Source organism: Lupinus angustifolius, unplaced genomic scaffold (genome assembly GCF_001865875.1).
Source record: "Lupinus angustifolius cultivar Tanjil unplaced genomic scaffold, LupAngTanjil_v1.0 Scaffold_75_87, whole genome shotgun sequence".
Classification (NCBI taxonomy): domain Eukaryota; kingdom Viridiplantae; phylum Streptophyta; class Magnoliopsida; order Fabales; family Fabaceae; genus Lupinus; species Lupinus angustifolius.
Genome location: NW_017723670.1, coordinates 11,803 through 22,642, shown reverse-complemented (window position 1 = coordinate 22,642; position 10,840 = coordinate 11,803). Strand labels below are relative to the sequence as shown.

The 10,840-nt window shown below is 27.6% G+C and overlaps 1 protein-coding gene across 2 annotated transcripts; it reads left to right on the top strand.

The window, feature by feature from the left end:
• The first annotated feature begins 7,186 nt into the window (after positions 1-7,186).
• LOC109339456 (zinc-finger homeodomain protein 10-like) lies at positions 7,187-8,463 on the top strand. Of its 2 annotated transcripts, XM_019576900.1 has the most exons (2): positions 7,188-8,143; positions 8,326-8,463. In XM_019576900.1, the coding sequence occupies exons 1-2, from the start codon at positions 7,305-7,307 to the stop codon at positions 8,351-8,353; spliced, it is 867 nt and encodes a 288-aa protein (XP_019432445.1). In that variant the 5' UTR covers positions 7,188-7,304; the 3' UTR covers positions 8,354-8,463. The 2 variants fall into 2 exon arrangements, with proteins under 2 accessions (XP_019432444.1, XP_019432445.1); XM_019576899.1 differs by having other exon boundaries at positions 7,187-8,463.
• Positions 8,464-10,840: the final 2,377 nt, after the last annotated feature.

Here is a 10,840-nt window from a genome sequence, read left to right as displayed (position 1 = left end):
ATGTCCAACGTACACACACACATATATATATATATATATATATATATATATATATATATATATATATATATATATATATATATATATATATATATATATATATATATATATATATATATATATATATATATATATATATATATATATATATATATATATATATATATATATATATATATATATATATGTGTGTGTGTACGTTGGACATTCACTTGTTAACGATGTACCCAAAAAAAGATGATCTACCAAAAAAATCACTTGATATATATATAATAAATCAATCACTGCAAAACCTTGGGATGGTTAACATTTGACCTTGCTGTGGCTTTCATTTTTCACATATCAAGACGTTTCACTAGTCATATTTGACCTTTACCATGGTTGACTTGATAAGTGTATTAATAGAATTTATACTGTTGTTAGGTAAAGATTTATACATACCCAATACATTATTCATCATTCATTTTTATTATAATTTAAAAATAAATAATAATTTAAAATAAATAATGAACTAATAATGTATAAAATTATTACTTTATCGGTACCTATATTTTTTCACTTATATTATATTTCCTAAGATTTACAATATCATAGGATAGTCTCTTCATTTAAACGACAACTTTTAATGTCGTAGACCAATTCCATGCCCATTGTAATCATCGATCTTTACCTGCTTCAATTCTGACATGTAATAATTGTAGGAATTAATATTTATTCATTGTACTGAATAAATCATTCATATACTTAAACATTATTGACTCATCAATAAAAATAATACTCATAAACCATAAATAACATATAAACCGTATAAAAAAAATTACACCGTGAATAAATATTAAACTGAATATATAATGTATTAAGTCTTCGTTCAATATTGAGTATATTCTCAATTCAATATCCACGTTTTCTAGGTGATATTGTATGTATTATATTATTTCACTCGTTTCAAAATAATTGTTTTGAAATAAATAAATAAATAAATACATATTATAATATGTATTAACTTTGTTAACATTCAGAAAGAGAATATCTGGTTTCCTATTTAATCCTTTTATTTTTATTTTTATCTCTTATAGTTTGCTCTCTGCAAAAGAATATTATTCAAAAATAACTATTTAACATTCTCTTGAAATTACAAGTGAACAACTATTTTGAAATAATTTTTTATTCTTAAAGTTAATAGTTATTTTGAAATAGAAAACATATTTTCTTAAATGTTATTATTACACTCACTATAATACCTAAATATTTTCACCCTCAATTCACTATTTTTATCAAACTCATATTTTTTACCTCTTTTTTCACCTTGAAAAATGTTCTTCCCAAAGCTCCAAGATTCACAATTATTGCTCTAAAAATTAAAGCCTTAACTTCAAAATCCACTAAAAATTTCATCTTAAAAGCTTTTTAGGGCGATTTTTGCCCTTTTAAAATGAGTTTCTTCCTAATTCTACATCTATTGTGAAAGATCAATTGGCACAAGAAATGAGAGTTTGCATTGTGCCCTATTTTTTGAAAAAATAGACATTGAATGATTTCCAACAAACACAAATTATAATAATCAAATCATTTACCCAAGTTTTCTTTCTTTACCAGCCCAACCCTATTTCTTACACCAAGTATTCTTACTTTCCAAATCACATTATCACATTAAGTATTGGAGAACAAAGTCATCATGAAAACCAGACAGCAACAATAACAGTTAATCGATTAATTGTATAGTTAATCGATTAACTGGGTAAGTGTTAATCGATTAACACAACTGTTAATCGATTAATTGGTTAGAAAGTCAAGTTAAGCATTGGTTGAACAATTATTGTAATTTTTGCACATTTTGCACATTTTACACATGTGATTAATATCTTAGTTAGTTTGTTAAGAGTTTGTTTAGTTGTTACTTGTATCACAAGCTATCTTTGTATTGTGTATATAAGTACATGACTTGTAATTCTTTAATCAATCAATGAAGATTCACAATATTCATTTTATCTTCCGCAATATTAAGTATTTTTTTTTTCTCAAGCTAGTTATGGCTCTCAAGCCAAATATTTTTTCTTCCCAAGTCACCCCTAGTTATCATCAATGAATGAAGATTAAATTAATTTTAAATTTTCACATTCAGAGATAAATGCTAAGCCATTAAATGGTTTTAAACTCAATTGGTGATTGAACTAATAGGCTTGTATGTAGGTGATAGCCCTACATCTTATGGTTTTATCTCCAACAAGTTTAGTTTGTTTTATATTAGTATTATTGCTTTAAATATGTAAATTCATTAAAATTACATATTTATTCATAAAAACAAACGGTGGAAGATAATGTATTCATATTTCTTTATAGTATTTATTTTCCATTATGCCTATTTTCTTGATGGCATAAAAGAAACCTTAGCCGTTTCTTATTTTCTAATAAGAGGTTTAAGTTACATAATATTTTTATGATTTATTATATCTTATTTTGATTTCAAAAACTAATTTATAATTAAAACTTTTCATTCTCAATCTATCTGCATCCATGTTCAATGATTCTAACAATGTTTTTTTTCCCTAGTTGCTTCTTTCTTATGACATATCTTTTTCACACAACATTGATTTGGTGCAATATGATCCATCTAATAAGAGTCTATTTAGTGATATATGTTTATGATTGTGTAGACCAAGGATATACATTTCTTTCATCACTTATGATGATGGAAGCTCAATGTAGTTGAGCTCTCTTTCTGAAACTTGGTATTCCACCATTGTGATTTGTCATATATGCATTGGTAACATTTATTTGTTAGAATTGATGGCATCATTCTATGTCTATATCTTGAGGCACTATGATTACCTTTCGGAGCACATTTGCTGTTCCATAAGTTGTGTCATTAGCCTGTCATTGGTTGAAAAAATCTATTTAAGTTAAAAAATTAATAATTAATTATTTTCTGACCAATTAGAATTGATGGCACATGCAGTAACACAATTTGTGGGACAGCAGATGTGTACCCATCACCTTTACCACAAAAGGAGTATATATGATTAGATTCTCATATCATTCTTCTTCTTGAATATTTTTTGGTATGTTATTTGATGTCCTTCTCCCACCATTGTGTTTGGATATTGCTTGATGAGCATAGAATTTATTTTCGTCTTCTATTTTTTTTTGATAGTTTTAGTATTTATTATAATTAATAATTTTAAGATTAATAGGCAAAATGATTGAAAAATAGATAGGCTACTATGTTTAAGAGTTATGAATGAAAGAGAATGAGATAGATCAATAAACTTGGAAGGTGAGAGAAAATGAATGAGAAAGGAAGACAAGTCAAGTTAAATACCGCATTGTTTGAGAGAATGTAATTTAGAAGAGAATAGTAAAATAATAGTAATTTTCCTTTAATAATCTAATTAACAATAAGAAATAAATAATAATATAATTATATACTTTTACTAAAAGGCATTAAGGTATTTTGACATTTTGTTTTCAAAAAACCCCAAAATTGAGAAGCCATGAAAATAAGCACTTGAATAGTTTTAGAGGGCTCCAAAATATTTCACTATCTTTCATTCAACTCTCAACCATAGAAAAACTTTCCAAAGACATTATTTCCCTTTCCCTTCGAAACAAGATTTTTTTCTAGACACATTATTTCTCTTTCCGTTCAGAACAAGACTCTCATATATAGTCTTGGAAACCAAATATTATCAATAAACATGATTTATGATAGAATATTGTATAATCTTACAAATATTTAATTCAAAAACTAATATTTTACATTGTTAGAAATCATATTCAATAATTTCTTTAATATGTGTGCATTACACAAAAGTAATAATTAAAATGGGATTGTATGACTTATTTAATCATTTTATTGAATATTTTCGTCAATAAATAGCAAGAGGAGGAGGAGATTTCACTACAGCATTAAAGTGTTATTTATGATTTTTTGCTGAAATAAAATTTCATAGGTTACTTCGTGTAATAAAAACGAGTTTCAATGCAACCGTTGGTTACACACTATCCTATGATTAAACCCTCAGCTTCTCCATGAATGACTTGTTGACGTCACCCAATAAAAACACAGAAAATCATGCTTTAAAGTTTGATCGTTTTATTATTTTATTCACACATTTTTAACTTTTTAGAATAAAATAATCTCTATTCACTTTTTATGTAATAATTTTTATAGTATATTTTTATCATACATCTTTAATACATGTTAGTTATTACTTAAATAATTATGTGAATGTTGATGGTGTACTCACTATTTAAAAAACATTACACTAATTATATATATATATATAATAAAATTCTTTCTAAGTTATGTATATATTTTAAGAACTAAATGATGTAGAAATTCCGCTATACTAACCTATTTAAGTTTATGTTAAAAGTTATATTAAAAAATAGAGAATTAAGGATTGAATAGGAGTAAAACAATGAAATCCAATAAAGTATGAATATGCATTAGATTTATAAAATATGATTTTTCTGCAAATACAAAAGATTTAACATATGAAAAGGAGGGACAGTGAAGAAGAATATTAGTTTATTATCCAAAAGGTGAATAGATACTATTGATAATACAAAAAATGAAAATGAGCTATGACATTTCTAATAGAGTATAAAATCTATGCATTGACAATATAAAGATTTATACACATGTGCTTTATCGTCCACCATTCATTTGAATTATCAATGGTGGATAATACAATAACATTGAAACTGACTTATATCTTTTTCTCTTTCTAATATATCAACCCACAATTATAATTACTAAACATTATTACTCGTTATGTGAACAACATGCATACTTAATTAGAATGATCAATAAAGTGTTAGTATAATATTATAATGTCCTACTAATTCCCTGAACTGACCAAAATATTAAAAGTTTGATTCCTGAAAGCAACATTTATTAGAAAAAATAATTACATACCTCAAATGGATTAGTTATATACTCTTAGAAATAGTAAAAAGAAAAAGAATGAATAAAAAGAAAAGGAGAGGTATTTAATATGTGCCCTAAAGTTTTTTACAGCCAAATTCTATTCATTGATTTGCCATCTACCAGCACCGTACCTGTGCATTGCTCTAAACTCAGTGCCCTCTTTCTTTCCACTCTTCCGTAACCCACGTTATTCTTCCTCTTTTATTTATTTCCATTTAATTATTTCATTAATGTTTCCAATCCTTTTTTTTCATTCTTTATTACTAATTCATTAATGTTTGTAATTCATTTATTGTTTTTTATTCCCACTTTATTATTTTTGACTTTTATCATTACCAAGCTCACTCACACGTGTCACCACGTGGCTAACGTTTAACACGTGTCGTGTTATTTAGGACCTTTCTTACGTTCTTAATTATCATTATTTGACATAGCGAGATCGTTTGGTTGGACTGTAATATTCCATAATTGGAGAGGGTATTTCGGTCAGAACGTTAAAAAGATTAAGAAAAAACAGGAACACATATGATGTCTCATATTTTGTTGCACTTCATGCGTCATCGACTATAATTAATTAAAAGAAATATTTAAGTTGAAAATTTATTTTTCTAATTAATTATAATTGATAGTACATGAAATTGTATAAATTATGAAACAAAAAATTTGCTGCAAAAAAACACCATCCTTGTTCACGGTAAAATTTGATTTGTACGCAGGATAAGTTGTTTGATACGACGCCGTTTCAAAATTGCGTTTACGTTTCAATTTCTGGAAATTATCTTGTGCCGACAAAGACGTTTCATGTAATTTTTCATGCTTCCATTTCAGTCTGTCTAATGCATTTGCTATGTTCACTTATCTGTATTATTATTATTAGTATAATATAATTTAAAAGTGTAAAATTTATGCACTGACAATGTAAAAATTTATATCCAATTAGTTATTATCGCCACTCATTTGTATTACTTTATTTAAAAGTTAATAATGATTAGAAATGAATTAAATGATACAATAATAGTATAAAAACTCTTAACAATGAGTGTATAATTTTTTTCATAATTTAATTATTGATACATAAAATGGGTTGATGATTAAAATATACTTCATTGTGTTGTTTCTTTCTAATTTTGCATGTTTTAAATTCTTTGTTGTTTAGAAATCTAACATATATTATATTTTATTTTTCAATTTTATTTTTATTTATTATTATGTTTTAAGTCTTACTTCGTTTTTTTAATATGGTATTAAGATTTATTATAGTAAAATAAAATTTTATTTACATTGTTTAATAAATTTTGAAACCATGCCTATAATTTAATAAATTTTTTATACAATCAAATATTATCTATCATTTTCTGTACTACTATATTTAATGGTTGAGAAAAATATATGTATTAGTTTTAGACAATATAGTTTTATATATGCCATTAAATCATGCACTATTTATATTTAATTATTAATAAAATAATTCAATTTAAATAAAAAAATAAATGATATGGTAATTGTGTTTAAATCTTTGTCCTAACTATGCATATAAATATTTCTCCTACATATTTATTATACTCTTAATGAATAATGACAATAAATAGAGAAAATGTATTTATTGACATTCCGAGAGTTTTTACACTATTACTACATTATATACAATTCATTTTTAGTTATTATTTATCTTTAAATAAAAATAACGCAAATGAACAGTAAATAATATACCATCCATGTATAAATATTTAACTTTCATCAAAATATATATATATATATATATATATATATATATATATATATATTAAACATATGAATGATGTGGGTAAAAAACTTGATTTAACTTAGGAAGGTGTCCTTGATTGGCAGGTTGAGAATGTGGGTTCAGAACTTTGCAGGCCATTCCAACTCCATCCTTCAAATCACACTCTTCCCTCTCATCTCTTTATCATTAACCTTCCCCAACATTAATTATTAATTAATAAAATAAAACAAAAACTATACAAATTCACTCCTAATAATTCATCTAACTTATTACAACTAGTAATAATAAAAACTTTAGTCACTTTTTTCCTCCTCCAATAGTATCCTAGAGGGTATATTTATTACTCACATCTAACCCTCTAGTAGGGTCAATAACTTAACCATAGATTAGACCAGGGTTAAAAAACAAGTGGTTAAGAAGGCACAACCACATAACCAAGATTTTTATTATCAACAGTTCCTCATTCTTCAACATCACCAACAACACTTCTTCTTCCTCTTCCTTTATAATTTTTTCTTCTAAACCCAAAACTAGTTCTTTTTTTTTTCTCTTTCTATGGAGTAGTGTTTTCTATTATATCTACACCATTTGATTAGAAAAATTTAAAAAAAAAAAAAATTAGAATTGATGGAAACAATGACTACTGGAACAAGTACTCCTACAACTGAAAAATCTTCGGATCCTGAACCCGAATTACCGACCCGGATCCAACAACCACCCGCGGCGGTTACTATAAAACCTTTATCTTTTTCCAACGGGGTTTTGAAGCGGCACCACCACCAAATTGTTAACGCAACCGCCAACGTGGCAGCAACAACGGCGGCGATTATTTACAAAGAATGTTTGAAGAATCATGCAGCTAGCTTAGGTGGCCATGCCGTCGACGGTTGTGGCGAGTTCATGCCTTCACCAAACGTCACCGCCGGCGACCCAGCTTCAATAAAATGCGCCGCTTGTGGCTGCCACCGTAATTTCCACCGCCGTGAACCAGATGAGCCACCGATTTCCACCACAACCCACGTCATCGAATACCAGCCTCACCACCGTCACCTCCCTCCTCCTCCGCCGCCAACTTTCCAACCACCACCTTCCCGGAGCCCGAATTCTTCTTCTCCGCCGCCGATCTCCTCCTCCTATTACCCCTCTGCCCCACACATGCTACTAGCTCTTTCCGGCGGTGCAGGTCTCTCAGTACCTCCTGAATCCACCGCAGCTCCGGCGAACATAGCCGGAATCGGTGGCTCTTCTGCATCTCCGCGTAAAAGATTCAGAACCAAGTTCAGCCAAGAACAGAAAGAGAAGATGCATGAGTTTGCAGAACGTGTTGGGTGGAAGATGCAGAAAAGAGATGAAGATTTGGTTATGGAGTTTTGCAATGAAGTTGGTGTTGATAGAAGTGTTCTAAAAGTTTGGATGCATAACAATAAGAACACTTTCGGAAAAAAAGATGTTGTTGCTCTTGTTACAACGACAACTACTACTACAAATAATACTAATAATAATGCATCAAACGGTGTCGTTCTTGAAAGTGAGAATGTTCTGGAACAACCTCAAAATGATGATAGTGGAAATGTTGGTAGTGGTACTAATGGCTCTTCTTCTTCTTGATTCAGAAACAAGATGATGATGATATTAATATTAATAATAATAATAATAATAATAATATGTTTAGGTAGAGTAATTAAGATTAAGAGTTTGTTAATTTAGTTGTCTACTTCATTTTCTTTTTGTGATATTAGTTTTTTTGTTGATTAATGAGAATGGTCACCTTCTTAAGGATATTTAACATGTTCTGAAAGATTTTAATTGATGAAATATATATCCTGAGGGAATTTATTTTTTGCTTGGTTCATAATTTCATTTTTTTTCTTCCTTTGGTTGCAATTATGATATGATTTAGTTGTATTAATTACTACTATTAGCTTAATTATATTCTTTCTTTTTTCATCTTCTGGTATGCATTCTCAGGTATGAATATTATGATAGACATTATGATATATAATACGTGATATAGTATTGTGTTTATTGTTAATTATCTTAGTTATGTCGAAAAGATTATCAAAATTTATTCCATTATGGCATCCACAATAAAATTACAACACTATGTGGAAATTAGTTTTGGGAATGCATTTGCAGATTTGCTTAGATTGTTTGTGTAAACTTGGCAATGTATTATTTATATGCTGTTTTCTTTGCATGAGATGGAGGTAGAAAAGCATTATTTATGCACTTTGTTTTCCCTTTCTAACGTTAGACATGGAAATCAAGTCTTAAAAATTATATTTGTTGATAAAATATTAATTTTTAAATATTTTTTTATTTTGAACAATGAGTTTTTCGTTTCTCTTCTTTTAAAAATGTACTAACATCTATTTTTTATATTATTTATTGAGGTTTTTAATAATCTTCTCCACATCAATCACTCTACCATCTTTTTACAATATAAATTATTTTAACTTTACATTCATTTCTAACCCCATTTTCTATTTATTCTACTTTTTTTATCACAACATTCAACTTTCTAATTTAGACATATAATAATATAATAAGAGAAAACTATACATTTATTTAAAATTGTACTATTTATTACTCATATCTATAATTGTTGACTTTCAAATATACCCAATATAAATTAATAGTAAATAATATACTGAATATTATAAATGTTTACACTAGTTTAACAAGTATTTTTATTTCATATATTGTGTCCGAGAGATAGGGGCAGAAAGTGTTGGTACGTAGATTATGGAAACTATTAAGGGCGGTGTGTGAATAGGTAATATTATTCTATTCCTATGGTCCTGTATTGCATTGCCGCTATGCTCTAAATATTCTAATAAGATTAAGCAAAGAAAGCATTAACAAATCATATTCTATAATAGTGTGTATCTAAGTTTTTGGTAATCTAACTATGTATCGGATAAGGGGATAATGATATGCTAATGATTAGAAAACAAAACTTTATTATCCTTTTTAATTATTCTACCTAATCAACCATGCAACAATCTTCCAAATATGCTTTAAAAAGCCTTTCATGTGAAGAATAAGAGTCTTGTTTCCTTATTATCCTATAGTTGTGTTTGGACTTTATGGGTATCCCTAATACTAATTTTTTAAGATAATCTCTTTTCATAGTATTTTAATGTAACTTTATAGCTATAGACCAATACTATATAATAATCCAATTGAATGTGTTCTAGCCTTATAGGGAAGTGGATGTACACACTTTCCTTTTAAGGGAAGTAAATCACTTTATTATTAATATTGATATTTAATAAGGTATTGAAAATTTCTAGGAAAACGGTTGTCATTACTAGTGATTAGAGACTAAAGATTAAAGAGAGAGAGAGAAAGAAGTACATAGAGTTTTTTCATTTTTTGTCCACTACCCCATACATTATGGGTTATTAGGTGTCTTTTGTTTTTGGCCATTCTCTTTATTTAATTTATTAATTACATTGGGTCCACTACTCAGTTTTGTTTTGCTTTTTAGTTATGGATGAAGTAAGTAATCTTGTTTTGTTAGGGTGGTGGGGCCCTTTAGGTACTGTCCATGGTGGTTCTCCTAACCACCCAAGGAATGGTTTGGTCCTTAGTCCTTAATAGCCCCTTAAAATTAAGGATATTTTGTGCACTTGATGAAGATTATTTTGGTCAATTCCACCCCACTAAATGTAACAGTAATCCACTATGGGAATTTGCTCACCTTTCCCATCTTTGATTCCATATGCATTGTACACAACCTGTGTAAAAGTTTTGTTTAGGGTATATATATATAAATTGACCACTCCTAAAACAAAATTATATAAATTATCTTTCACTTTTTATACCTACATAAAATCCTAATTTTTATACTTTACCACCCATGCATGTGAAATAAGTGTAAACTCTTAAACAAAAAATGTGATAAATGCAAATTACATAGTATATTGTAGAGACAAATCCAAATAATATATTAATCAATATCTCTTTATTATTTTTGGTTCGTGATTATATAGTATAAGAGAGATTTAAATAATATCTCTTTAGAATTATTGATGCATTTTTTAACAAAAAAATAATAAAGATACATTGATTTGTATTTTATTTGGACTTGTCTCCACATTATAACATGTTTTATTTAACTTAATTGCATTTATTACATTTTTTTATTTAAAAGATTA

Bases quoted from the DNA above. Each gene is read 5' to 3' on its own strand.
- LOC109339456 (XM_019576899.1), top strand. From the start codon at position 7,305: ATGGAAACAATGACTACTGGAACAAGTACTCCTACAACTGAAAAATCT.